The sequence below is a fragment of the Miniopterus natalensis genome, chromosome 8 (genome assembly GCF_054644295.1).
Source record: "Miniopterus natalensis isolate mMinNat1 chromosome 8, mMinNat1.hap1, whole genome shotgun sequence".
Taxonomy (NCBI): Eukaryota; Metazoa; Chordata; class Mammalia; order Chiroptera; family Miniopteridae; genus Miniopterus; species Miniopterus natalensis.
The window spans coordinates 55,657,462-55,685,447 of NC_142088.1; the positions used below are offsets into that span (position 1 = coordinate 55,657,462).

Here is a 27,986-nt window from a genome sequence, read left to right on the forward strand (position 1 = left end):
ACGTAAGAAGAATCATTCCAGTGACTTTCTCCTGAAGGAAAACCTCTGTTCCCAGGGAACTGACCTTTCCTTCCAGAAACGTCTGCTCTAACTGGCTTCCTGTTAGAGCAACAAAATCCAAGCCGAAATCTCTTATTGGCTGAAACTGTGTCTCTTTTGTTGTTCCTGAGGGGATTAAATTTTTCAACACTTATAAATGTAATTTGTGTACAGGGTGGGACAAAAGTAGGTTTACAGTTGTGAGCAGGAGAAACAGTTTATTCTTGCATTATTACTTATTAATTATTTTATTATTTTCCATATGAACAACTGTAAACCTACTTCTGCCCCACCCTGTGTTATATGATTTAAATAAAGCTCTATAGAAAGAATAGTTTTATCCCCATTATAAAGGTAGCTAGTCTCTTTTCTCAGCCCTCAGCCCTATATACCAATAGCTCCCTGAGAATTGGCAGAAAGTAGAGCTAGAAAGGGAAGTGGAAGGACTTGGTGACAAGTGAGAAAAGAAAAATCAGGCTCTAAGGCACAGTAAGTGTTGCATTTTTTAAAACTGGAGATAATTAGTGTAGTCCAGGGGGATGGACTGCGTGGATGTCTGGGGAAAGACCAGGCCCTGTGGGCAGTCTCTCTGACCAAAGGCTGAGTGTGAGTGGGAAAGCCTAAGAAAAGTGATGGTTGGCTCAGCGCAGTCCTCAGCCAGTTGGTTCATTGGTCATTTGGTCATGGTAGTGGGCCCAGGTCAGTTTACTGAGCTTCCAGTTCACCAGGCCAGTTTCAGCGATGTCAGAAGGGTATTCTGGAAGCCCCTGCTGGTCCTCCCCAGCTGCTCTGTCCTGTAGCCAGCTGCCCTGACCTCCTGCTCATGGCTCAGCAAAAATATCCTTGTTACTAAATAAGGCCAGTGTTCAGGAGGCCTTGTTGATCGCTCTTAACTCCCATGCTTTTCTCCACCTGCCTGTTGAATAGTCTGGCTCCATCCAGTTCACTGTAGGCATCCCCATCTCCCTGCCAGGAGCAGCGCTGGCTGTCACCTCCCGTATGTGGACCAGCCAAGAAGCACCTTCCTCTGCCAGCTTTGCCATGACAGTGGGTCCTAGTAAATACCTGGGCTCAGTCCTCCAGGAAAGACAAGGCATGGTGCTACTCACTGAGAGAGCTCTGCTTTCTAACTCTCTAACACCCTTGAACAGCCAGGAAAATACAGAAGTCTTTCCCTCTGCTGAGCAGAAAGGGCTATTTTAGGTCCCATGGATTCATCTCCCTGTGGTGTTCACCATCCTGATTTTTGGAATCTATTCCCAGAAAAAGTACAAGGAAGATGCGGAGAAGAGCATGTCCTATTATGAGACGGTCTTGGACACCCCGGAGATGCAGAGGGTTCGGGAGAACCAAAAGAACTTCAGCCTTGTAAGTTTTTATTGAATCTGTGACACAGCCCATGGGTACCTGGGATGAGGTGGGGCAAGGAGGTTGCCCCTGGGCACACACACTTGGGCATCCCCCCTGCAGGGGGTCATGGAGCAGCCCCTTACAACTCCCACCCTCTGCCCCAGAAATGTGTGCTCCCGACTTCTCCAGACTCACCTCATATTTCAAGCCCAATCAGAGTATGACAAAGCCCATCTGTCACTTTGAGGTGACTTCCTGTCACTGAATATGAACTATCCCCATTTTTCATTAGTGGCAACTTCTGTCTTTTTCACAGTTAATTCTAGGTAAGGTATACATTTAAAAAAAACTAATATTACATGTTACAAGTTTTAGGGTTTTTAAAAATTAGTCTCTCCACAAACTTCTTATTAAAGAATTTCCCTTTGGCTATCAGACTGTGATTATTGTGGCATAGAGGTTTTTTTAAAATACAGGACTTTAACTTCCTTCACACGATATAAGACCACTAAAAATATATAAAACAAGGCTGAAATCTTTACAAAATGTTTGCCCTTTCTTCATAGCTCCAATACCAGTGTGACCTTAAGAACAGCAAAGGGAAAATTACAGTTGTTCAAGACACACCAGAAATACTACGTGTGAAAGAAAATCAAAAGAATTTCAGCTCGGTATATTTACTCTTTATTTTCCACTCAGTGTTAACCTAATAATTCTATACTCTTTAAAAATATACTAGCCTCATGTTTATTCAGACAATTAACATCTAACCTCCCCAGTTAATACCAGCAGTTATTTGTTAACATTCCCCATACTTTGCTGTAAAATCACCATTCCAGAGAGCATTTGCATAACAATTTAAATCTGCTAACAAAGTAACCTTTCTTTCTTTAAATTTTTTAAATCCCACAGCAGTAACAATTGTCTTGTTCCAGGAAAATGGATTTTTTTTTACACTGATTTCTTTTATTATCCCTCCCCCAAATAATCAACTGACTTTGCATTTCTTTCATGGATTTTGTATTTCATATGAGTGTGAGTTTTTTAAAATCAACATTATCTGGATTTTTCTCATTCTGAATTAGTACAGGATGATAATCTTAAGAGAAATCTCAAAATCTAGAAAGTGACCCCTTGTTGCATGTAGGAGTCACTGATGCTGACGTGGAAGACGTCGGATACTTGGGCACTTGTCCAAGAACATTCCCTAGGTCTCCTGTTTTCACAGAAGCCATGTTTCCTGCACTCTCTCTAGGACCTGCTGGGTTTTCCTTTCTTCTCTATAACACTGTCCTGTTTCTGAATGTCCAGGTTTTATATAAAGAGGACCTCTCGCCAGGAACAGCGATTGGAAAGACACCTGAGATGATGAGAGTGAAGCAAACACAGGACCACATTAGCTCGGTAAAGATGCCCGCCGTGGACTCGCTTTCGATATTTTCTGCCTCCTCTTGATAATTTACACGGATGTCCGAGCTACACTCAAAACCTTTGTCACCAAAAGCAGCTTAAGTTGCTAAACTCGGTGCCTGCGGTTAGGGTCTCCTCACTGTCAGTGAGCGCCGTGGCCGTCTTCGTGAGAGGTTAGATGTGGGGAACAGAGAGGCCTGTGTCAGAGCGAACCAGAGCTGGGCCGTAGGTAACGTGGTAAAAACCCGATTTAATTCAGGACCACTGCATTATAGGGGAATGCGGTCCCAGTATAGAACTGGACTCCATTTAGAATACAAGGAAAAAGTGATCGTTCAGAGCTGGGGGTGGGGCGGGCACGGAGGGGGTCAGTGGATGGAGAATGACTCAGAGAAAACATCTGGGGTACGGAAGCTTGTGGCTGAACCCACCTGACAGGACTCTTGCAGGAGGCGGGCTGGGGTGATCAGGCTGCGCCCGTGGATGGTGGGGGCGATCAGACAGCAAGGGTGGGAGATTCTGGCTAAACTGGCTTATCAGGATTTTTGCTAAAACTGGGCAATGCGAAGATGGATGCTGAAGTCAAAGAGCTGAGGCCTACTTGGGAAGCAGACTCAGAGGAGCCTGAGTAAAGTTCGGTTATGGAGAGACTGTCACTTGTCAGAAAATAGAGCATGTTAGAGTCAAAGATTTACCCTTCCTGGATCTATGTATGGGAATGTGTCTGCCCTCATCAAATACATGGTTGGATATGAAACCGAGTACGCTGGAAGAGAAGGGGCTACGGTCGACGTATGGAGCCCCACGCCTACCCCGCCCCCAGAGACAAGAGCAGCCAAGTGCCCTTGCCCTTGGCACTGTTCTCCTCTCACCCAGCTTCAGAATGTGGCCCCGCTCAAACTAAGGGTAGAGCTCGTGCTGTTTAATTGTGATTTTAAAAATTGTGGGACCACTTATCAAACACATCGCACCTGTTCCCCCTTTTATATCTGCAGGTGAAGTATAAGGAGGCAATTGGACAAGGAACCCCAATCCCCGACCTGCCGGAAGTGAAGCGTGTCAAAGAGACGCAGAAGCACATCAGCTCGGTAGGGTCCCATATGCCCGTCCGCATGCTTTTGTGCAACCAGCCCCGAGCCGATCACCACCGAGCTCCATCTCACCCCTTCTTCCTTCTACCGAGGGCTTCCCATGCCTTGGGGATGGTGTGAACCCTCTCTTGGTCCTGAGAGGAGCACTACAATTTGCAAAAGTAGATAAGACACCTCTGTCTTCACGTGGTCAGGGAGCAGAAGGGACTTGGCTTCTTGATTAATCATCACTCCTGCAATTTTTAAAGTGAAATGTGCCAACAGTAGTAATAGGTTATTGGATGATCTCGAGTTAGTTAACCAAAAGCATATACATATAAACATAAAAGTAATATAAAATAATTTATATGTATGTACATATATATGTGTGTGTGCATGTGTGTATATATCTCAGGACATTCTCCACCGTCCAGAAAACCCTAGGGAGACATGAAGGCCCTGCAGCCTTCTCTCCTCCCTTCCAAGACTCCTTGCCCTGGATGCTCTGCTCTCTCCTTGTAACTGCAGTGCGTGTTTAAGGTGCTAGCTGTCATCTACCCACAAGGGTCCATTATATGTTAAGCCTGTTCTCTGACAAGGATTTCAGGTGCACACACACATACACTTTCTCATCCATAAGCAGATTGTAAGCAATTGCTGGCTACTAGCAAGAGACTGTAAAGTTTGGGAAATAGTTATGGCCAATAGAAGGGGAAGACCTGTTCTTAGAGATTCTTCTGGCCGCCGGAGGACTGAACTCTCATTTAATTTCTATCAGAAGACAGTTGATATTTCTCTTGCATGTTGTTCACATTATTTAGACATCAATCCCTTTTCATTCCCTGCTTACACTCTGGCTTCCTGGTGGGTCAAGCTTCACTTAGAGTTTTGTGTCCACTAATCCAAGAAAACTAGCCCATAGCTCCTTTGTCACTTTTCATTGTAAGCTCCTGTCTTTCTCTGGTTTTATTTTGTTCTGCTGTCCGTGATCAGTTCTGCTGCCTTGCTGGGTAAAGAAACACAACTTTGTACCAAGATGGTAGGCTTTTAATGGTCCCTATAAGTTTCCTAGCAAAGCAAAGATAACGACGCTAGTTGGTCAGTGATTTTAGGAATTCATCTGTGACACAAACCCTTAGATTTTTCATGTTATTCCCACACCAGGTGCTAGTACACCATAGAATCCATCCATTTAAAAAGAGTTCATTCTTACCTCTCTGGAACATATTGAAATAAATATTTGATAGTATATGTGAAAAAAATAAAATAAAAAGAGTTCATTCATTCCTGTAGACTGAAAATTCTTAACATTCAGCAGGAAGGAAGCTAGAGTTTCAGAAAGTTCTTCAGTCTTCATGACAATGTCCAGTCCTCTGACACTACCCCTAACAAATAGAGACTTACCCCGTTAGCAAAACACCAGTTTACATGATCTAGCAATCACTGGTAAAAATTTCAGGGAAAGTTGCTCTTCCTGAAAAAGTCAGCCGCTTAAGTCTCCTCACATTAAGGGTACAGACGAGGGGCCAGCTAGGAATCTTCAGTAAAAAATACAAAACAAACAGAAAATTCTTAATAAAGTGAAGGAATAGAGTGTCATGTCATTGGAAAATTTTAAACCAAGCAACTTATTTATTAACATAGATTTCCCATGGACCTACTATATTAAAGGCACTAATATAAGATGTTCCGAAATGGAGAGATTTTTCTCATTGCTGAGTTTACTGCTACTATTTAGTGCATTTTAGGCATCTGCTAAGTGCTGACTATAGAAAATGCAAAATTTAGTGCACAGTTTTCAAGGTAGTAAAATTTCTACTTTCGAAGAGAGAATGTAAATGTTTGTGGAATTATTTTTCTTTATTCTTTGAGTGTCATATTTGAAAGCGAGATTGTTTTTATGAGTTTCCACCAACTAGCACATGTGTAGCTGTAATACAAAGGATTCGTGCTCATTTTACCTTTTTGAGCATTCTAATTATCTCCTACAGGTTATGTACAAAGAAAACTTGGGAACAGGCATTCCAACCTCTGTCACTCCAGAGATTGAGAGAGTTAAACGCAATCAAGAGAACTTTAGCTCGGTATTTATAAATATATCAAATAAGAAACTATTTCCCATTAAAAAAATTTACCAGAATAACCCATCATCCTTTTCTTAAAAGTAACATCTTAACAGCAATTCTGTGTGTACTTGTGTCTCTGTGTGTATGTGTGTGTGTTATTACCTGACCAAAACCATCTGGGCTCTCACAAAGTGACTCCCTTTTCCGATGGTACTTTAACACTTTCAGCCACTGACAAGTGTGAGCACTTAGATGTGAAATACTGTAAGTAAAATTAACCCAAGACCCCTCATCACTATACTCATATCTTAAACTCAGCGCTTTCCTTTGCTTTTTCATTCTCAGAATTAGCCTTGTAGAGTTCATTAAAATCATAAAGGAAAAGCACTATCCTTACTAAATATTATTCACTAAAAAACTCCTCCCTCACATACCCCTGTCTTTAAGTTTCTCCCTCCCTTAATCTTTGTGCTTGTTTTGAATGTCTTTTGGGTACTTTCTTGTATCTCACAGGTTTTGTACAAAGAAAATTTGGGGACAGGAACCCCAACACCTATCACTCCAGAGATGGAGAGAGTCAAACGCAATCAAGAGAACGTTAGCTCGGTATTTCTTAGGGGACAAAAATAAAATCCCTTAATCCGTATTTAAAATAATATTTTAACACATTACAAACATCTGATTTTTCTTCCTATAAAATTACTAAATTTATATAAAAATAATGATACCAAATATTACCTCAGTTTTTAATCTAAGTCTAATTTAGTATTTACTTTAGTTCTGGTGTGAAATTTTAACTATTTTCCCTAAAACATAGTATTGATCACTTTCCTCAAATTCCTGTAATACTTGGTGTTTCCTTCCTCAGATCCTCCTAGAATAACAATAGGTGTGTCTAACTGGTGTGGCACTCGTCAGAAGTAAAATCTAACACCCCCTTTTAAAGGTCAATGTTAATTAGAACTTTAGTGGTATTTATTCTGGCTCTGTTTGATGTATTTTTTGTGTTTGCAGCTTTTCTTTAAAAAAAAAACGTGATTCTTAAATATTTTCATTCAAAAGACAACATAGCAATTTTTAGTAACTCAGAAATACAAATTTCCTTAACTTAGCTATTTTTGTATACCACAAGATCGTAACTGAGCTTTCCTTTGGAGTAGTTTCAGGATCACTGAAAGCTACTCTTTATTTAGCGTTTAACATTTGTTAATATTTATTTTATTCCCCACTCCCCCCGTTCCCTAATTTAGAGTTATGAACAACTCATTATAGATATTAATTTCAGTTCACTTGAATGCTATTTGATAAGGCCGAATCCTTCTGCCTTCGAGAGAAGGCCTGTGTGGTGACTCCTGCTTGCATCCCAGCAGTTGGGTCTGTTTTAATGCTGCTTAGAGATAGAAATCATACTGTTTGACTAAATGTCCAAATGTGGCCTATAGTTCAATTCCTTAAAGTTATTTAGGCCTATATGCCATAATTATGAAGACAAACAAGCAAAACTACTTTTAGAGACTATTTTAAAGGTTACGTCTACCTAAAAGATGGGTCCAGGCTGATTTGATTGTTGGTTTTGTGCACACAGATTTTGTACAAAGAGAATTTGAACAAGGGGACCCCCATACCTGTCACTCCTGAGATGGAGAGAGTCAAACGCAATCAAGAAAACTTTAGCTCGGTATTTGGCAGAAAGCTCCTTTAACTCCATATTAAAAAAAATAATAATAACTTCCTATAAACCCAAACTTATTATGAGTCTCTAAAATTCTCAATTTAACAAGTTCTTATTTTAAATCTCATCAACTGAATCTTTCTGTTTTCCAGATCTTTAACCACCATTTGATTCTAACGTTTTATACCTTCTATAATAGTCCCTTAAAACTTTTAATTGGTTCCTTTCCTTCTCTTTTCACCTTTTATGTTACTACTGGGACTTTTGAAGTTAACTGATGTCCAAAAAACCCCCAAACACTGTAGTTATTACTTACTTGGAACCCTTTTTATTCAGTATTTCTGAGTTGGCACAGCAAGACACAGGATTGAGGTCCCAGGTAAAAATAGTGGCTCTTGCTTGGGAACAGGGGTTACCTTAGCATAGATCATATCTTGAAAAACAGCAGTACTGAGAAAGAAAATGGCTCAGTGAGGGACCCAAAGCAATCTCATCTTGGTACTTGTCTTAAACAAGCCATTCCAGAAACAGAAATCCAAACCTTCTGATTTGTTTTTAACACACAAATCAGATCATAAGCTTATATTTAACGTTATTTTCTCTTGTATTATTGTTATTGCTGAAAACCTCTATAATCCTCAAAGGGCCTGTGAAATTTCTATATAAGGATCCTAGATTCAGATCTAAAATCTAAATCAGATCTAATCAAATGTTACTATGAAAATTTAGCTGGAATTTATTTTTGGGAGGGATGGGAGGAAGTTTGATCCAATATGGTTTTAAATTGTCAGTTTAAATATTTTCTTAAAGTTTGATTCTTTCACATAATTAGATCTGTAACTTTCTTTGGTCCCACTGTCTTTTTTAAATAATATTTTTTATTTTTTCAATTACAGTTGACATACAGTATTATATTAGTTTCAGGTATACAACATAAAGATTAGACATTTATATAATTTACAAAGTGGTCACCCTGATAAGTCCCGCTGTATTTTTGTTTTGTTTTCCTTTGTTTTTAATTACTACTCACTAACAATCTCTTGATTTGGTTTAAATTTTCAATGTAAATTAATATTACTTTGGGAATGTTACAGTCACTGTTTTCCTTGTGGGTTTATTATTATTATTATTATTATTTCTTCTTTTGCAAAGGTTAGCATTAATTTTTCAAAATTATTTTCAATTATTTTTTTCTATAGTAGAGTAAGTACATTATTATTTATATCTGTTTAAGATCTTGATGACCCTCATGACCCTGGGCAATTTCTTTTTCTAAGTAACCATTTGTGTTAACTATTACACAAGTTGCATTTAGGCAAATTGTCCAGTGGTGCATAGAGCCTTTATGATACTATGAGAAATAAATGGTGCTATCTATTAAAACCTTGACTTATAGACTTGACCACCTCTGCAATTTGAATTTACTCAGCAAAGATCAATTTTGCCATGTTGCATAGATTTGGCCTGGGGTTTTAAATACCTGTTTTTCTGAAAAACAGATGTTCTGTGTAGGGAAAATAAATATTTGCCAAGCTAATTTAAAAATAATCTTTCTATTGTACACTAAGCACTTTAGTGCTCTTAGGAAATTAGCATTTGCATCTTTTTCTTTATTTCCTGATACAGGAAGCAAACATTTAATAGATGAGTTAGACTAAAAGCTGGGTATCAGGTACACTGGCACTTTTGCTGAGGATACATGGTGCATGTTCTCATCCAGATCTGTCCTGGGAAAGACAGGCTTGCTGGGTGAAGCTGTCTTTCCTGTTCGAGGTCACAGTCTCCTACTAGGTTCCCTACAGAACAGAGAGGAAAGGGCTGTGCTGACTGCTCTTGTTCTTTTGGATGCTTTCTTATGTCGTACAGGTGTTGTATAAAGAGAACCTCGGGCAAGGGATCCCGATTCCCATCACTCCAGAGATGGAGAGAGTCAAACACAATCAAGAAAACTTTAGTTCGGTATTTAAAAAAAAAAAAAAAAAAGCCCTTAACTATTTTTAAAATGTTTTTAAAAAATTAATGGCTATATTTTAAAATCTAATCAATTTATCCCAATAAAAACCTTGGCACGTCTTGTTCGCAACTTAATGCTACCATTTCCTATGAATTAGTTTCCCCATTTTGGTTAAATATTAATATAATCACTTGACTTTAAAAAAAAAGCGTTCAGTATTATATTGCAGCCTTTAAAAGCATAACATTCTCAATGTCTAAGCACCCACATTTATCCTGCTTTGGCAAATTTGACCTGAACATAAGCTTACGAAAGTTTATTCTGCAACCATCAGACTGTTGGCTTCATTTCCTATTCTAACCTCCTCTGTCCCTACTGGTATTTGTATAGATATTTTCAAGGGTTTTTAAATTTATTTATTTTTTTGCATTTTGTCATTACTCTCCATTTGCCTTAAAAATGATTACTTTTCCCCAATATGTTTACCCTAACTAAAAATTAAATACTTGGACTTCTTTTGAAAGTCAGCAAAAGAAGATGTGTGCGTACGTATCTTCATATAAGCAATGTTTATAAAACCCAAATACCCTTATGTGGTTTACTAATAACATTTCCAAATCAAAAATAACTTCCTTGGTTCTGTCTCGCCCTTTGAATTTTCCCCTCCTCGTAACAAGCCGGGAAGGGCTAAGTGTCCCCTGCCGTGGCGCCTCGGTCGCTCAGCGCTGCAGATTAGTTCAACTACACAAATGATAACACTTTCCTTCCCTGCCTCCTGCGGTTCCCCGCTCTTTCCTGCCTTCCCTTGCTTTTTAGGATGTCTCTAGGCGCATTCACGATGGATCTAGAAGCGTGTGGGAATTCCCTTCCTGTAACTCCCTCCTCTTTGCCCTTCTGCTCCCCCTGCCCCGCGGGGCAGAGGGGCTGATGCTTTCTGTTCTGGATGCCTTCTTATCGCACAGGTGCTATACAAAGAAAACGTGGGGACAGGAATCCCAGTCTCCATCACGCCTGAGATGCTGAGAGTCAAACACAATCAAGAAAACCTTAGCTCGGTATTTTGGACAGAAAGGAAAAGAAGATGCCGTTTAACCTCATAATTAAATGAATACTAAACATGTCTTCTCTTTTGAAACCCACTTCCCTTCCTTTGCTTCTAATAATACCTCATTTAGCAAAAGGACATAGAGATTTTTGCATTTCTGTGATACTGCTATTGATTCTATTTTCTTTTAATTTCAGTTAATTCTGATTTCTATTCCATCTGGTATTTTAAAATATCTCTTTAAAAAAAAAAAAGCCTGACTTATCTTTTAGTTTGCTTGGATAACAGCAAAACCGAGTTCTAACCATCTTAAGTCCCCATGTGATTGTTTAGGAGGTACCGTGCTCGTAGAAATGGAAAAATAACATGGATAACTCAGACAGCCTTACGCCCAGCAGCTGACGTCCTTGGTGCCCTAGCGAGTGTTTTCCTATCCCAACAGTGGCTGCCATTCAAGTAGTTTGTGGCATCTTGTCTGCGTATAACTCCTGGCTTCTTAGACTACTGTGTAATTTGGTAATAAGGCAGTTGAACTCACCCTTAAAATCTCACAACAAATGAAATGTTGCTTACGGTTGTTTTCTGGATGCTTTCTCATCACACAGGTGTTATACAAAGAAAACATGGGCAAAGCAACCCCTTTACCTGTCACTCCAGAGATGGAGAGAGTCAAACACAATCAAGAAAATATTAGCACGGTACTTTGGCAAGAAAAGAAAAACTACTACTTTTCAGTGATTTAAAATAATACATATTAATCCTACTTTTAAAAGACAACTTAAATTTTGTGACTTTATCACACTTACCCTTTTTGCCTATAGGGCTGGCTACTCTTAGCCTTAATGCCATAACAAGATTGCTTTAATCCATAATTTAAAATTCTAATATCAGGAAGGAAAGGATTTTCCAATAAAACATTGTTTTGCTCATCTCTCCCCAGACTTACTCTCTATTCACCACCCCCAAGGTCTCTTTGTTTCCCGTACTTGTGAAATTTGGGAGGTGGCATAGTAGGTGTAGAAAGACTTTTTCTGGTACATTGGAGTTGTGGGTTTTTTTGTGTTTTTGTGCCTGTGACTTTAGGTTCTAATCTACCCTGTCAGATTTTTCTACAAAGAGACCTTGGGAAAAATAACCCTTATCTTCTCCTTCACAAATAATGACATAAATTAAGATTCAGCAGTGGTTTTGGCAAATGGTTCTTGATTAACTTATATAAAATAGTGTCACTAGAACTGTTTTTTGTTTTACCAATTTTAGTTCTTTCTGTTCTATTCTCTTGTTCACGGTCTTTAATTGCTAACTTAGTAAACCATGTCCTGTAAGCCTGTGCTCGGTGATATTATATATGTTGATACATTTCCAGGGGGTTGGGGTTTGTGTCAGGATGATGCTAACCTTGCTGCCCAGGGACCCCACTTTGAGACCCACCACTTTAACAGAAACCTTCCTCCAGAATGGCATTTCCCAAACCTCCCATGTCCCCAAGACTGCCACTGAAGAGAGACACCGAGGTTGAGGATTTGTCATGATGTTACGTGTTTCACTGACTTCCCATATAGTGATATAATCGCTGAAAACATTTCCCCTCACTGAGAAGTTTGATGTCGTAGTAAACTACAGCAAGAGGCACAACACAGATGAGAGCAGGGAGAAAAGAGAGGAGAAGCCCTTTGCCCGTTTGAGGGCCCATGGTTTGACTGAGGTGTCTACATGAGCTTAAGTGCTGCACACAGGTCGAGTTCCCCACCGCTGAATCGGGAGCAGCCGTCACCTCCTCAGTGGTGTTCAGGCCCCGGCCCCCAAGTGCTGTTTAGGTGATCTGCCGGGCGCCTGAAATTCATGGACTAGGGTGGGGTGCAAGGGCCCCTGGTCTCCTTGGCCACGCTGCAGCTCTGCCGGGTAGGCTGCGAGGATGCCAGCGCCGCGTCCTACCTGGGATGCGGGTCTTGCTGTAACTATACCAACATCCTCTGGAAGCATATTCCTTCCCGTCTAACCTCACTGCCCAAATCCTTTGGCACCCTGTGCCTCCTAACGAGTTCTCTGTTCTGTTGAATCTTTTGGTAACTATTATTCTTTTTTTTTCTTTCTTTTTTGCTCTTTGGATCCACTGGATTCGTGTAGGTTTTGTACAAAGAAAATATGGGGAAAGCCACCCCAACCCCTGTCACTCCAGAGATGCAGAGAGTGAAACGCAATCAAGAGAACATTAGCTCGGTATTGTCTTGAGAAAGTGCTTTTATTTTTGCAAAGTAACCCCTGCGGTTTGGCCTGCTCCTAACTCCCTCCCAGGTTAAAAACAAACAAAATGCCAGTTTTTTAGAACCTCTTCTAAATGACATACTACCCTTAGTGTTGCCATTAACTGGTTTTTAAGCTTTCTTCGTGAGAGCTATTCTCACTAATAATAATAGATTAAACATGGGATTTTTCTCCCCCAATTGCATTGTATTTAATAGCCTGAAAATTGCCTCCTAGTGACTTTCGGGTCCAACTTTTTATCTCACAGGTGTTATACAAAGACAACCTGGGGAAAGCGACCCCCACACCCTTTACTCCTGAGATGGAAAGAGTCAAACGCAATCAAGAAAACTTTAGCTCGGTATTTCAGAGAGGAAAAAAAGAAATTGTTAAACTTTTAACAAGCCTGGCAAAGATGGTTATACCACTAATTTATCTCACTGTTTTCCCCAAACTTTTGTTTTTCTATTAAAATTCTCCTTACCCACTTAAAAACAAAAAACCATCCCCTCCAGCCCAAACTTCATCTTTTGCTTCATACAATAACATTTTAATGGCTTTCTCTTCCTGAGGCGTTTCTCAGAGTGTGATATAATTTGAGCCATAACACCAGCTAGATGATGGTTTTCAGAAATGGTTTTCTGCTCTCTGATGTCTGGATGCTCTCTTGGCTCCTCTAGGTATTGTACAAAGAAAATATGAGAAAAGCAACTCCGACACCTGTTACTCCAGAGATGGAGAGAGCTAAGCGCAACCAAGAAAACATTAGCTCGGTATTTCCTAGGATTACAAAAAAAAGGAATGCAACATCTTGGACAATAACATTTTAACATCATAAAAATGTGCCTTTCTCATTCAACTGAAAAACACACTAAAATGAAAAAAAGAGAGGGAAATGCAACATCTTGGAAAATAACATTTTAACACCATAAAAATGTGTACTTTCTTATTCCACTGAAAATTTACACTAAAATTAACACAACTGTGCTTTTAAACTCCAAATGGTCATACTAAGACATAACAAGTTAATTGCCAATGTTTCCCACCTCCCTCTACCCTTTACTTTTCTCTGAGGTAGTTTTATGTAACCAACGGTAACAGATTGACTTCCTAACACCCTTCGTCTTCAGCTTTCCTTTACTTTTAAGGTACTCTAGGAAATAGGTAATACTCTGAAATGGATGCCTTCTCTAGTTTTGATGTTTTGGGTTTTTCGTGTCTGGAGGACTTTGATTACTGTATTTGCATATTGGTTTATAGAATCTGGACATAAACCTACAAAAAAAATGATCACTTGTTTTGAAGGATAGTTCTTTCTAATGTATCACGTTTAGCACCAAATACGGTCCAATATGCTGGTGCTGGTGCCACAGTTCCCAGCAAATTCAAGAGATCACTTTCTCCCTTTTCCTTTCAAAATTATACTGTGCCTCTTCTCCTTTGAAAGTGCAAGTTACATTTTCAAAGTCGGAACAGACCCTTTGTCTCCGGATGCGAGCCCTGCCCACCGTCCTCATGCTAACCTGTTCCACCCACCATTAGTCACGGGCCTTGCTGGGTCCCAGCAGTGGGCTCAAGCGTCCCTCCCTTCACCTCCACCCGTCGGAAAGGTTTGGAGGCCTCAGAACCATGGCCTGTGCTCATCCGTGTTTCTCCTCCGTCAGGTTCTTTATTCCGATAGCTTCCGGAAACAAATACAAGGCAAAGCTGCCTATGTCCTGGACACCCCGGAGATGAGACGGGTGAGGGAGACCCAACGCCACATCTCAACAGTGAGTCAGGGACTCTTGGGGATTGGCTGGCCCGCCTGTGGGAACGCGGGGAGAAGGAGGTGATCCCACCCTCATTTTCATAAAGCGAATTCATGAAATTTCAGGTGAAATATCATGAAGACTTTGAGAAGCACAAGGGCTGCTTCACACCAGTGGTGACGGACCCTATCACTGAAAGAGTGAAAAAGAACACGCAGGACTTCAGCGACATTAACTATCGAGGGATTCAGAGAAAAGTGGTGGAAATGGAACAAAAACGGAATGACCAGGATCAGGAGACTATTACAGGTGATTGAGCCCTAGGAGGGGGGGAACTGACTTGAAGTTAAGGAGGTAGAAGAACATCAGCGAATTATCTATAGCAAGGCAAAAGATAAAGGCCCTCGATCTGTTTGTCATTAGGTGTGAAAGGAAACCTCTATTATTTCAGTTTGCAAACCTGACCTCTCTTCTACCTCAGACTTCGATGTCCTCTGAGGAGGAGACACGACTAGAACCTAAGCTAAATTAGTGTTAATCAATCATCCTATGACTTAGTTCAGACCTTGGATTCCAGGTTATTGAGAGAGTCCAGGAACAACATCTCTGATCCTTAATCTCCCTTCCAGGTTTACGTGTCTGGCGTACTAATCCTGGCTCAGTTTTTGACTATGACCCAGCAGAAGACAATATTCAATCCCGAAGCTTACACATGATTAATGGTATGTGATGCCACAAATGGATTACGACAAAGATGTCACCATTTAGGAGGCTAGAGTCAATGGCTTTCTGAAGTTCCTTCCCTCAAAGGTTTTCAGTTTCCTGGGCGGCCCATTCAACATAAAAATACCTTGACTAGTGGGCCAAACTCATTTTTTAGACAAGCTTCACTGCTTCGATGTAGGTCTCCCTCAGGCCGCATTATTTTATGTTCCTAAAGAAAAAAAGGGGAGTCACTCTATTAGATAAATAATGAAAAAAGTACATAGGCAAAGGGAAGAGAGAATGGATTTGATCTTAGCAACTTTCTGAACTCTCTTACGTCAAGGAAGATTAGTCACTCAATGAAACAGGCCACGTGCATGCCTTTATGCCTTCCATTCATGTTAAAAAGTAAAATAACATGTAGTGCCTGCTCTTAAAGGATTTGCACACTAGTCTACTGATGAAGAGAGACAAGTAAACCCTGACAGTGCAGTTTTAAGTCTGCACATGGATTGTGGGAACACAGGGAAAGGGCATCTAAATTGACTTGGAAGTTAGGGAGGACTTTCTGGAGAAGTGAAAGATGGAGTGTGAATGTGAATATTACTGTAATATCTGTTCATTTTGGTGATCCAGGAAAATGGGCTGGGTGGAGGGAAGGAGTAGTCTCAAGGACAGACTCTGGGATTGGTAGCCTGGCTGTACCACTTAACTATCACCTGCCCAATGGTAATTCATCTCTTATCTGGAAAATGGGGATGACACCATATATCATAAGCGTTTTGAGGGTTTCATCCACGGAAATCTACTTAAGACCGTGCCTGGTAACAAACGAACAAAAACCAGCGGAGATTCAGTTACTGTAGGCACCCCTGTCATCAAAGTTCCTTCTCTGCTCTCTCTGAAATCTCACCTCCCCCAGCCCAAGCTCAGCGCCGGAGCCGGGAGCAGTCGCGATCAGCCAGCGCACTGAGCGTCAGCGGCGGCGAGGAGAAGTCTGAGCACTCGGAAGGCGCCGACCACCACCTGTCCTCCTACAGCAACGGTGGCATCTTCTTCTCCGCAGCCTCAACAGGTACAAGTGGATGGCGCTGACTCTGGCAACATGGCCGGCCAGCTCACTGGCAGTTACTACTAAGAGAAGCTTTGACTAATAACTAAATTAACTAATTAATCAATTGATCAATTAAAAAATATATATATACTTATCTGGATTCTTCTAATGAGAAAAGACTAGAATTGTGGAGTGGGTACATGAGTTAGATGCTTCATTTTCATTTCCCCTTTCTTGGGAATCATTCTTTTTAAATTAGGGGGAAAGACAGCCCTGCTCAGCTGCTAAACACAAATTTAATGATGTCTGGCTGTTTTTTTCCTATAAACTATTTTTTCTTCCTTTCAGCTTACAAACATGCAAAAACCACGGAGCTCCCACAACAACGATCATCTTCAGTTGCCACCCAACAGACAACAGTGTCCTCTATCCCATCTCACCCGTCTACTGCTGGAGTAAGTACATGATAAAGGACTTACTCAAATCATCTTATTTTCTGACATGTGCAAAAGTAATTATAGGTATTCTGATTTTTTTAAACCAAACCTTCTATTTTATATAATTTTTTTTTCATTATACATCTCAGGTTAACAGCAATATCAGAAAACCTTCATTATAAAACTAAAATGAATTAAAAAGCATTATTCAATGATTTAAAACAAAACAAAAAAACTAAAGCAAATGCTTAGTTTGGGCTCTTTGGCCCCACTCACTATCTTAAACTAAAGCATTTGCTGCTTGGAATCATTCTTCAAGAATATAAATCTGTGTGCACATGTCACACATGTAAGCATGCCACATCTTAAACCTCTCCTGTTAATATATATTGAAGAGTTAAGTCAAATCATGTTCACAATTCACCAGGCTACTTTATTTTTTTCTTTTAGAGACCCAATTACTATATATTACCTGATTCAATTACCACTGGCCAACTGCATGTGGATGTTGTCAGTTAGGATTGCATAAACCAAGAGCAAATATGGGTTGGCTTTTAAAAGAGAATGCAAATGTTTTTTCCCAGAAGGGAGAAAGGATGCGGGAGAAAGGGCAAACAAAATTTAATAACACAATGAAAATCTTGTGGCTGGAAATCAGGTTCTTTCATGGGATCCCAAGGAAAGCATTCTAGGGACTCACATACGGGGAGGTTGTGGCGTGGTAAAATTTATTTGGGTAGAAATAGTCACCAGACTACTTTAAAACTCTCAGTTTAAGACCCTGGATCTCATTCATAATATCACAAACACATAATTCTTTAGGACTGAAATGAACATGTGTATAAAGAAAACCATCTTTACTAAAAGATCTAAATAAGTATTGAGACCCATTATATTTCAGGAATCTTGTAAAGTTGTAATTTCTCCTAAAATCCATAAATTCAAGGCAATTCCAATCAAAACCCCAATAGCATCTAAAAAAAAACTGTATGTTAATTCTAAAATTTATTTGAAAGAGTAAAGATGCAAAAATAACCAAGTAAATTTTGAAAATGACCATAGGAAAGGACTTAACCATGTTAGAGCAAAACATATATAAAGCTATTATAATTAAATATGGCTTTAGCATGAGGATAGATTAAAAAAAAATAATAAAGTCCAAATGTGGACCCTAAAACAAAATAATTATAAGTCAGCATACTATTGGTATGCTCCAAATTTCCAAAGTGAGAGATATCTGCAATATTGTTCCAGTTTTTCAAATTCTTCTCCAAAACACAAGACTGACCTCCTCCAAAGGGAAAGAAAGGCTATAGGGAAAATCAGTACATTCTCTTTTCACAGACACATATCTATGGTTTTATGAATAGCAGTCGCTCCCCATCCTGGGCCTTTCCCTCTGCCCTCCATCCAATGCTAGGCATCCACTCATGTACTTTCTGTCTGTATATATTTGCCTCTACATATCCATGGATGTTTCATATAAATGAAACTTTTGTGACTAGCTTCCTTAATGTTTTTTAGTTTTATTTTATTGTTGACAGCATTATAGATGTCTCGTATTTTCTCCCTTTTTGCCCCTCTCCATCCAACCCCCACCCCACCCTTTACTCAATGTTTTGAAGTTCATCCATGTTGTGTCAGGTATCAGTACGTCATTCCTTTTTATTACCAAATAATATTCCATTGTATGGAAATACAACTTTTTAAAATGTATTCATCTTGGTGGGCATTTGAGCTGTTTTCACTTTTGGGCTGTTATGAATAATGCTGCTACGAATAAGTGTGTACAAGCTATTGTATGGACATGTGTTTTCATTCCTCTGGGGTATATCTCAGGAGCAGAATTGCTAGGTCATATGGGAACTGTATGTTTGACATGGAAAGAACTCCTAAAACTGTTTTCCGAAATGGCTGCACATTTTACAGTCCCATCAGCAGTTTATGAAGATTCCAGCTTCTCCACATCTTCCCCAACACCTGTTACTATCTCTCTTTTTATTATCACCATTCTGGTGTGTGTGAAGTGGTATTTCATTATGGTTTTGATTTGCATTTCCCTGATGACTAGTGAAGTTGTGCATCTCTTCATGTGCTTATTGGTTCTTTGTATACTTCTTTTGGAGAATTCAGATCCTTTGCTGCCCACTTTTTTTTTTTGGTATTAAATGATAGGAGTTCTTTATATATTCTGGATAGTAATCCCTTATCAGATGTGTTTTGCAAATATTTTCTCCTATTTTGTGAGTTGTCTTTTAACTTTCTGGGTGGTAGTTGTACATTCTCTTTTGGGCAACTTAAGTTTATGGTGTAAATCATAAGAAACCTTAAAATTGGGTGTTTAGGTTAATTGTTGCAAATCTAATATATCTCTCCCCTTTTTTCCATCCTCGTGAATAGAAAATCTTCCGTGCCATGTATGACTATATGGCTGCTGATGCTGATGAGGTGTCCTTCAAGGATGGAGATGCTATAGTTAATGTTCAAGCTATAGATGAAGGTTGGATGTACGGCACTGTGCAGAGGACTGGCAGGACCGGCATGCTCCCAGCCAACTATGTTGAAGCTATTTAGGCATTTCAAAGCATCACGCCTGTCTACAGGACCTACAAATCCTGCAGTCAGTATTTCAGTTTAGCCTCTCCACTGTTACCCAAGTTCTCAAGCTACCTAATGGTTTTTCTGTGTCAATATGATTTATGGTTGTACCATCCTTTACTTTGTCTCCAGTAAAAAAAAAAAAGTTAGCATGACTAATCCGTCCAATCATTAAACTGGCTTACTTCTTCGGTGTCTTCTGGACTTGCACATAAAACAAGAGACAGCATTTAACTCTTAGGCTCATTATTTTTTAAATTGCCACTATCAAATTTTCTCTTGGGTTTTAAAATAAGTTTAATTTCAGAATAGACATTTTAAGTTTCTGCAATAATATATTATTGCTGTATCAACCCAGGTCTTTCTCCATTAATGAAAATGCTTGACATTATTTCTTTTCTAAACAAGGATTCTGAACATGTACACATTAAAGGAAAGATGGCAGAGATGGTCACCTTTTCCTTGCTTACTGAATGCTGATGCTTTTATCTCTAATCCAGTTCTGAAGTTCTAAGCTGATAGTCAATACAAACTGGTGTAAGCTAGTAACTAATAAAACTTATAATTCTGCAACAAATGCCACTGATGGAATGAGCATTATTTTTAATAGTTTTATGATCTATAAATAAAAAATTTCAATAAAGCAAATTCCTTACACTAGACTTCACTAAGAAATTAAACTTTAAAGATAACGTACTGTTAAAAATGCACAAGCATAGACTTTTTCAAAACTCCATCCATACTTGTATTCAGCAAGCTTCCCTTATGGCTCAGCTTATAAAGTTTTAGAAACAGTGTGGGATCCAATCCTAACCTCGGGGGATCTTTCTCTTCTGTAATCAGTGGGCTGACAGTAGGTGGCAAAGTCATTAAACGAGCAAAAGGTGAAGTTCCAACCAATGATGGCTTAATGCTCATTTGCAGAGAATCCTTTCTAAAAAGCAAACAATCTGTCCATGTTACTTTAGAGCTGTAGTAATACTGCTGTCCTCATGAAGCAGGGTAGTAAGCAGCCAGGAAAATTCCTCGGCAAATGGAATGGGGAAACTGAAACAGAGCTGATTCAAACTGGCCTCACCCAGCACCCAGACTCACCTGTCTCCTTCTCCCTTGCACCGCCACTCCCTTAAGCATTAGCCCTCAGGACAATGAGGTTCTGGTCAGCATCAAATAATCTTAGGAACAAAGCCTCAGGTCTGTTGACCACAGAGACAGAGTTTTGGTCAAACTAGAGGTAGCATCTAGGCCTCAGTTGTTTCAGCTCCTGGCCCAGAAAAGCAGCAAAACCAGATGAAGCAACACATAGCTGGCATCAGAACCAGATGCAACGACCAATGACCCCCTACCCTAGCACCGACCAATCAGTAGAGACCATGACCCTGACCTTATACTCTCATTTTCTTTCTTAATAGAGGGGAAGGAAAAAGGGGTGTGGGGGAGGGAAGAAAGAGAGAAAGAAACATTGATCAGTTGATTCCCATATGTGCCTGACTGGAGATTGAACCCCCAACCTAGGTATGTGCCCTGATTGGGAATCAAACAGACAACCTTTCAACCAACTGAGCCACACTGGCCAGGACTATACTCTCATTTTGATGAATCAGCACATTAAAGGATACAACTGGCCCAGCCAAGCATGGCTCAGCAGTTGAGCATCGACCTAGGATCCAGTAGATCATGGTTTGATTCCTGGTAAGGGCATGTGCCTGGGTTGAGGGCTTGATCCCTAGTTGGGGGCGTACAGGAGGTAGCTGATCAGTGACGACTCATCATTGATGATTCAACTCTCCCTCTCCCTTCCTCTCTCTGAAATCAGTAAAGATATATATATTAAAAAGGACACACCTGGAAAGCTGATGAATATTCTATTGAGATCCTTCCCTGTGACCTCTTTTAAAATTCTTGCCTTTAGAAAAGAGATAAAAATGCTTAAGACAAAGGACACACTCTCTAGAGCTCACCAGTGCCTTCTTTCTTCAGGTGTGTATATTTGTTTTCTTTTTCCTAAATGCTAAGGGTCCCCACAAGACTTGCAACCAGGGGAGTAGCGGGCAGTGGCAGCTTATCCTGGGCTAACCCCCTGAACCTGTCTCCAAGGGCCCTTCTTTTGCCTCTATAACTTATTTCCCGAGTCTACTACAGCTGGCTCACTTCTGCCTCTGTGACTTTCTTTCTAAAAGGCCAAGGCAGTTCTAAGCAGCCTGTTCAAACCTTCTCTTTGCATATACTTTCACTTTGCATGCTGCATAAATTTCCTCTTGCACTAGAGTTCTTGGCTCAGAATTCCTTCTTGGAAGAACTCAAGAACCCAGAAACAACGTAGCTGCCAACACTCAAACTTTTATCTATCCTGCTTTATTAACGAGGAATGCTAGAGGCCTGAGCCTGGTGGGGGAGGGGTGTGCTCCTGTCCCATCAGGGGGAGGGGATCATGGGGACAGGCAGGACAACTTCCTAGGAGCCCCCCTTCCTCATAGAGGGAGCTGGGGCCCAGAGTGGGCGCCACCCATTGCCAGGAGCACAGAGAGGGGGTCCCTGCCATCCTTGGCCCCCTGCAGGCTGGCACTGGGTAGAGCGGCCCCTGTAGCCCGGAGCAAGCAGCAGGAGGAAACAGGGAGATGAGGAGCTGCTCCTGGACAAGGAAGGGAGCAGTCTGCTGGAGTGCTCAGGCACAGTGGGCAGCAGGGGCTGAGTAGGTGATGGGGACCTGGTGTCCCAGGCACTACCAGGTAAGAAGACTGGGGCTGGAGGATCTCCGGTGGAGCTGGAGGGCACAGAAGGATAGGGTTATGGCTCCCTCCGCCTGTCCCTCCCGTTTCCTCTCAGCCCCATCTGTCGATCCCTGTCACTCATACCATCTGTCCATTTCCCTTCCCATCTCACCCAGGAGTCAGTTCTGCCCTCTCAGCCCTCACCACCTGGGTCGGGTTATCAAGGGATGGGTGATCCTGAGTCAGCTTGGAGGCCTCTGGGGCAGGGACATGGAGCTGGCAGGAATGGAACCCTGGGCATCCAGGGTGAGACAGCTGTGGTCAGAACCAGCAATGGAGCCTGGAGATGGGAATGTGGGAGCCAGAAATGTGGCTGTGGGGAACAGAAATGCAATCATGGTGATACAGATGTGGTCATGGTGGCAGAGGTCTATGGGAACAAGGATGTGGATACAGGACAGAGATGGGTCTGTGGGGACAGATGTGGCCATGGGGACAAAAATGGGACCATAGGACAGAGACAGTGTAATGGGGAGAGATGAGCCCACAGTGGTAGAGGGGTCAAGGGCATCAAGGACAGGACTGGAGTAGAGGTCACATAATGACAGAGATGGGGCAGTGGGTTCATGTGGGGCCTTGGGATCAGAAATGGGGGAGTATTAGATGGGGCCAGTGACTAGGAACTTGCTGGGTGTAAATGGGAGGTGGGTCCCTGAGGCCCAAAGTGTATGACAGATAGGAGGGCTAGCGAGAGCAGTGAGGTTGGAAACAAGAGCTGCATGGTGAGGCGGAGGAGTCAGGAACAGGGCAGCCAGGGCCATTGGAGTTACTATGGGGTAACATGAGTAACAAGATGCTGGGGTTCGAGAGGTTAACAAGAGGCAGTCGGTGTCCTTATTAAACTTATAGACCCAAGAAAAAGGTAGACACCATTTCTAAGCATCCTAATTGAGAGAGAGCCACTCTACCCCTCCCAAGTCTTCAATCTTCATTTAAACTGGGTTAAAAATCCAGGTTAAACTGGGCAATAATCACATTGTACACTAGAAATGTTTTTCCTTAAATTTGTTACCTCATTTACAATAAATGTTTTAGTTTTTAAATTTCCTATTCACTTCGTAAGGCTGCCAAAGCACAGTTTATAGTTGCTATACAAAGAAAAATAGACATTTATCTCCTAATCTTAGTTTTTCAAAAGCTCCAATTAAAGTTTTAACATATAGAAAAGCTGAGATTCTTACTGTACTCACCTCCTAGCCTCAAGTTATCAATTCAGGGTTAATCTTGTTCTCTTCCCCACCAATGCTTTCCTCCCATTACCTTGTGTGATTCCTAATCACATTCCCTAAAAATTAAATCAATTGACACCTTAAAATACACTACCTAGTGTTCAAAATTTGCTATCCTTTCAACTTCTTAGCCATTAGCTAGGGCCCCCATTTTTGTTGGTGCATAGACACTGGGGAAGTCTTTGTATATATCTCGACAACCAGACTCACAGCACCTAGGGCTGCACAGAACCTGAACTAGAAATTCACGTCATCTTCAAGAGGTTATAAAGGAGATACATAACATCCATAGATTACACTCAAGCCAGAACTCAAACCCAGTTCTCTCGATGACCCGTGCACCCAGTACTACTCCATGCCACTCTTGTGAAATGTGCTATGGGATTTTTTATTTTTTTTTTAGAGATATATATATCTTTATTGATTTCAGAGAGAGCATAGGAGGAAACATCAATGATGAGTCATTGATTGGCTCCTTCCTGCTCGCCCCCTGCTGGTGATGGAGCCCACAACCGGGGCATGTGCCCTGACCAGGAATTGAACTGGGTCTCCTGGATCCTAGGTCGATGCTCAACCGCTGAGCCATGCACACATTTTTGTCCCCACCCCTAATTCATGTTGAAGTCCTAACCCCCAGTGCCTCAGAATGTGACCTTGTCAATGGGGTACTTGCAGAAGTTATTAGATGAGGTCCTATGGGTGGGCCCTAATTCAGTGGAACTGCTGGTGCCTTTTAAGAGTAAAATTTGGACAAATAGACACACAGGGAGAACATCATGTGGAGATGACGGCAAAGCTTGCGGTGATACTTCTATATGTCGGGAAAACCAAAAAGTACCAGCAAACCACAAGGAAAGAGGCATGGAAGTTTTCCTCACAGCCTTAAACAACAGCTCATCTCAGTTCTAGTCTCCAGAACTGAGACGATAAATTTGCTGTTTAAGTCACTGTGGCTGTTATAGCAGCCATAATAAACTAATGTTATCCTTCAACATCACCAAGTCTATTTCTTTTTTCCTCATTTAAAAATATGGATTTAAAAGTGTGTGGAACCCATAAAACTGAATAAAACAGAAAACCTAGTTTAAAAACTGGCCATAAAAGGAGGCAAGAATAAACGTTTCATGTGTTTGTAGAGGGGTACAATGTTTAAGTTGCTATTCCTACTCACTTTAGGTCTCAGTAAAATAAATAAAATTAAAAACATCAAACTCCCAAACCAAACAAACAAGTACCAGAATGGTTTAGTTTTTGTAGTTTTATTTCAGATTAAAGTGCATTTCTTTAAAATGTTTCAACGTCCAGTTTTAATTGGCAAGTGATAACAATCAACTCAATAGGTCATGAAAAGTTTTACTATGAACATAAGATTTTTCCCTTCCTCACCCCAGCCAGGATGAACCTGAAAATATACTTAGTATAGGTCTACCTGCTGCAAATACTGTATAAAGCATTACACAGATAAAACTAACTGCACCCTAATTTCCTATCTACTAGTGCAGTTAACTGAAGAACGAACAGGTACTTAAGTTTCAACTTAAGTCATTTGATTTATCAAATATAAATACTTTCTGAATGCAAAACTAAGCTCTTAGAAAGTTTAGAGTCGTGAGAACAAAAATATTACAGGGTTAATAAATGTCTGATTTGGCTTCCCTTTTCTCTAAGTGCATATTAGTCAAGTCTATCCACAGGAGGTAGTGTTTAGATTAAAATAAATGCCATTACTCACCAACAGAGAAAGCAAACTGTGACTTAACCAATTACTGCCAGATGCCTTCCCTCATACATCAAGGTCCCTTAATACCTATGGCAAACATATTAACTATATTTTAAGTTTAAGGAAGAGAAAAAGTGTTCCTATAAAGAACTACTATCTCCTAGAATATTGTGCATTTGAGCAATAGTAAGAATACCCAAATGGAATCAGGGGAATCCATTTTATAAAGTAAAACCTAAATAACAGCACTAGGATTACGAAATTAAGGAAGCTAGATCCCCTTCCCACAAGGTAGAACCAAATAACCTGACTACATGCCATGTGTGAACAAAACTATCCTTTATAAGGAATCTGTAAACTCTGTATGAGGGCCAGACAGTAACTGTTAAGTAATACAGGCCAGTCTGTCAGACTACTCAACTCTGCTGCTGGAGCAGAAATGCCACCAAAGATAATATGTAAAAAAACATATGTATCCCAATTAAATCTTATTGAGAGACACTGAAATGTTAACTTCATGTATTTTCAACTGTCACAAAATATTTTTGACTTTTTTCAACCATTTAGAAAATGTAAAAAAACCCCAGGTGTCCAGCCATAGTTTATCATCCCCTGATCTATAAAAATATACTAGGTAAGACTGCCATTTTTGTTCTTATATTCAAAACCGATTCTATTCTTAATTCCATTTTTCTATTACAAAGTTCCCATTCTATATAAAAATAAAAAATTCTTTAGACTAATTATTCAATTATCAAAATAACTATTTTGAAGGTGAATTTCCTAGTTAGATGCACTTTATCCATTAAAGAAATAATGCTTTTTGTTGGAAACTATCACTTATCAGTATATCAATCTCTATCAGCATATAAGCTTGCTGTCTCATAAGCTCATTTTACCCCCAATTATAAGTCAATAGACTATGGCCTGAAGATAATGTTTCCTCTGGTATAAGGACAAAAGTTAGGTAGGATTTTTCTTCCCTGTGACATCAATACTGCCTTCAATTTTATACTCTCAGATAAAGACAGATTACATTCAACTCAAATAGTATATTTCAGGGGAGTAAGCATTTGTACAGCTTGGCAGTTCATGTTCAGTTTTAACTGTTCTTTGGTGAAAGGCTTGGTATATAATAAAGAAAAAAATGGTAAGACCACATTGTAAAATTTAGCATTCTACTCCAGGACTGAGTAAACACCCATAATTCTGTTAGACTACTGCTCCATTAAATATTTACAAATCTTCAAATCAAAATGACTCAGATTTTAATGAATACTTTCAAAAACAATATACAAACCCTGGCATATAATAGATATGTTAATTGGGCCATTAGAAACAACAAAGCCCATGTGTGTTTTACTGATTAGCAGTCAATAAATTCTGATAAAACAATTTTAAAAACACAGCACTTTTAACTTCTGGCTACGTTTCCTTAAGTTCTTTGAATAAGGGTAGCTCTTACAAAAAGAGTACTTAAATATGTGAGGGAAATACAATGTTGTAACAGGATGCCAAGAAACACTCATGTTTAGAGAATCCAATTATTCAGCTCTGTCTTTCAAACTCCATTTTACAATGAAATAGTTTTCAACCGTGTAACATTAACAGCAAAGTCATTAAAGGTCTTCAGTACAATGTCAAGACAGGTCTGTTACACGTGACTTATTTTGGTATTGCTAACTTCACTGCCATTTTAATCTCAGGGATGGTCTGTTTTCAATATTTATAAATAAAATAATGAAGTCCCATAACTTAAAGGCAAGACAGAGACTAAATGCCATCTAATATTTTGAAATTTACCTTTATATTAAAAAAAAAAAATCAGAACACAATCCAAGAGCCATTGTCTGAAATGCTTAATAACTTTTATAACATTACTTAACCATCTGCCTACTTAAAAATATAAATCTTCCATATTAAAAAAAGGCTCCAAATGAGGCAAAATTTTACCTTAAACTTTCTTTACAATTTGAACTTTAATTTGAAGGGTTCCAGATCGGTCCCATCTGCAATTCATAAATTTGAGTTATTTTTTAAAAGCCTAGCTTTTATTTTTGTGGTAATAACTTTAAAGACTTAAATCTGCTTGGGCTATCAAAACCTAACTCACAGCTTGAAGCCTCTTCAGCCTACCTAGGACAAGTGCACTCCATAGACATCACTATTTAGTATGGGTAATGTGGAAGTTTTTAGAAATGAAGGATCACGCCCTACCACAGACCTATTGAATCAGAATCTGCATTTTCACACATACATGCTAGTTTGAGAGGGACTGTGTTAAAAGTCAAAACGTCCATTGTTTGTGTACAAAGTAAAAGACCTTTCTAAAGGCTTGGGAATAAACTGGACATGGGTTATACCAATGAGAATACAGCTTCTCCCCCCTCCCTCCTCACTCAAGTCTTAACCTAATAATTTTAACTGATCTCCCTAACTATTATTGATAATAAAGAACACGAGATGGAATCTAGGCCTTTCTTACTGGATTATCAAGTCCAAGTTGGAAGGCATGGCATTAAAGAAAACGTGACCCGACCCTCTAAACTCCTGTTCAATTTCAACTAAGCCAGCTTTTAAAACAGCACTTATTTTTTTCTCATTCCCTTTACCATTAAAAAAAATTCTACTTGTATACTTTACACACACACACCTTCTATTTTCCACTAATTTTGTTTCTTGTTCTGCCACTTTTTAGGCAATATATAATCTGATTCTTAAAAATATAACAGAATCCCTGACTACCTTCAAGCTGTACAGAAATAAAGAATCCATGGGTAATGCCATGAGCTCCCATGCACTTAGTGTTCAGATTTAAGTCTTATTTTTGACCATATTATCCAACAGCATTATTACTAAACCTGATTCATC

General features: G+C 39.9%; 1 protein-coding gene across 1 annotated transcript in view; it reads left to right on the top strand.

Annotated features, from left to right (window-relative positions):
* NEB (nebulin) overlaps positions 1-19,972 on the top strand; it is a 183,065-nt gene extending 163,093 nt beyond the window's left edge. The window contains exons 139-157 of the mRNA XM_087819858.1: positions 1,303-1,407; positions 1,956-2,060; positions 2,701-2,793; positions 3,795-3,887; positions 5,861-5,953; positions 6,449-6,541; positions 7,521-7,613; positions 9,474-9,566; positions 10,524-10,616; positions 11,212-11,304; positions 12,734-12,826; positions 13,119-13,211; positions 13,531-13,623; positions 14,515-14,622; positions 14,727-14,910; positions 15,231-15,323; positions 16,229-16,381; positions 16,709-16,815; positions 19,198-19,972. Coding sequence (XP_087675984.1) covers positions 1,303-1,407; positions 1,956-2,060; positions 2,701-2,793; positions 3,795-3,887; positions 5,861-5,953; positions 6,449-6,541; positions 7,521-7,613; positions 9,474-9,566; positions 10,524-10,616; positions 11,212-11,304; positions 12,734-12,826; positions 13,119-13,211; positions 13,531-13,623; positions 14,515-14,622; positions 14,727-14,910; positions 15,231-15,323; positions 16,229-16,381; positions 16,709-16,815; positions 19,198-19,371 — 2,052 coding nt within the window. The 3' untranslated portion in view covers positions 19,372-19,972. The remainder of the gene's footprint in view (positions 1-1,302; positions 1,408-1,955; positions 2,061-2,700; positions 2,794-3,794; positions 3,888-5,860; positions 5,954-6,448; positions 6,542-7,520; positions 7,614-9,473; positions 9,567-10,523; positions 10,617-11,211; positions 11,305-12,733; positions 12,827-13,118; positions 13,212-13,530; positions 13,624-14,514; positions 14,623-14,726; positions 14,911-15,230; positions 15,324-16,228; positions 16,382-16,708; positions 16,816-19,197) is intronic.
* Positions 19,973-27,986: the final 8,014 nt, after the last annotated feature.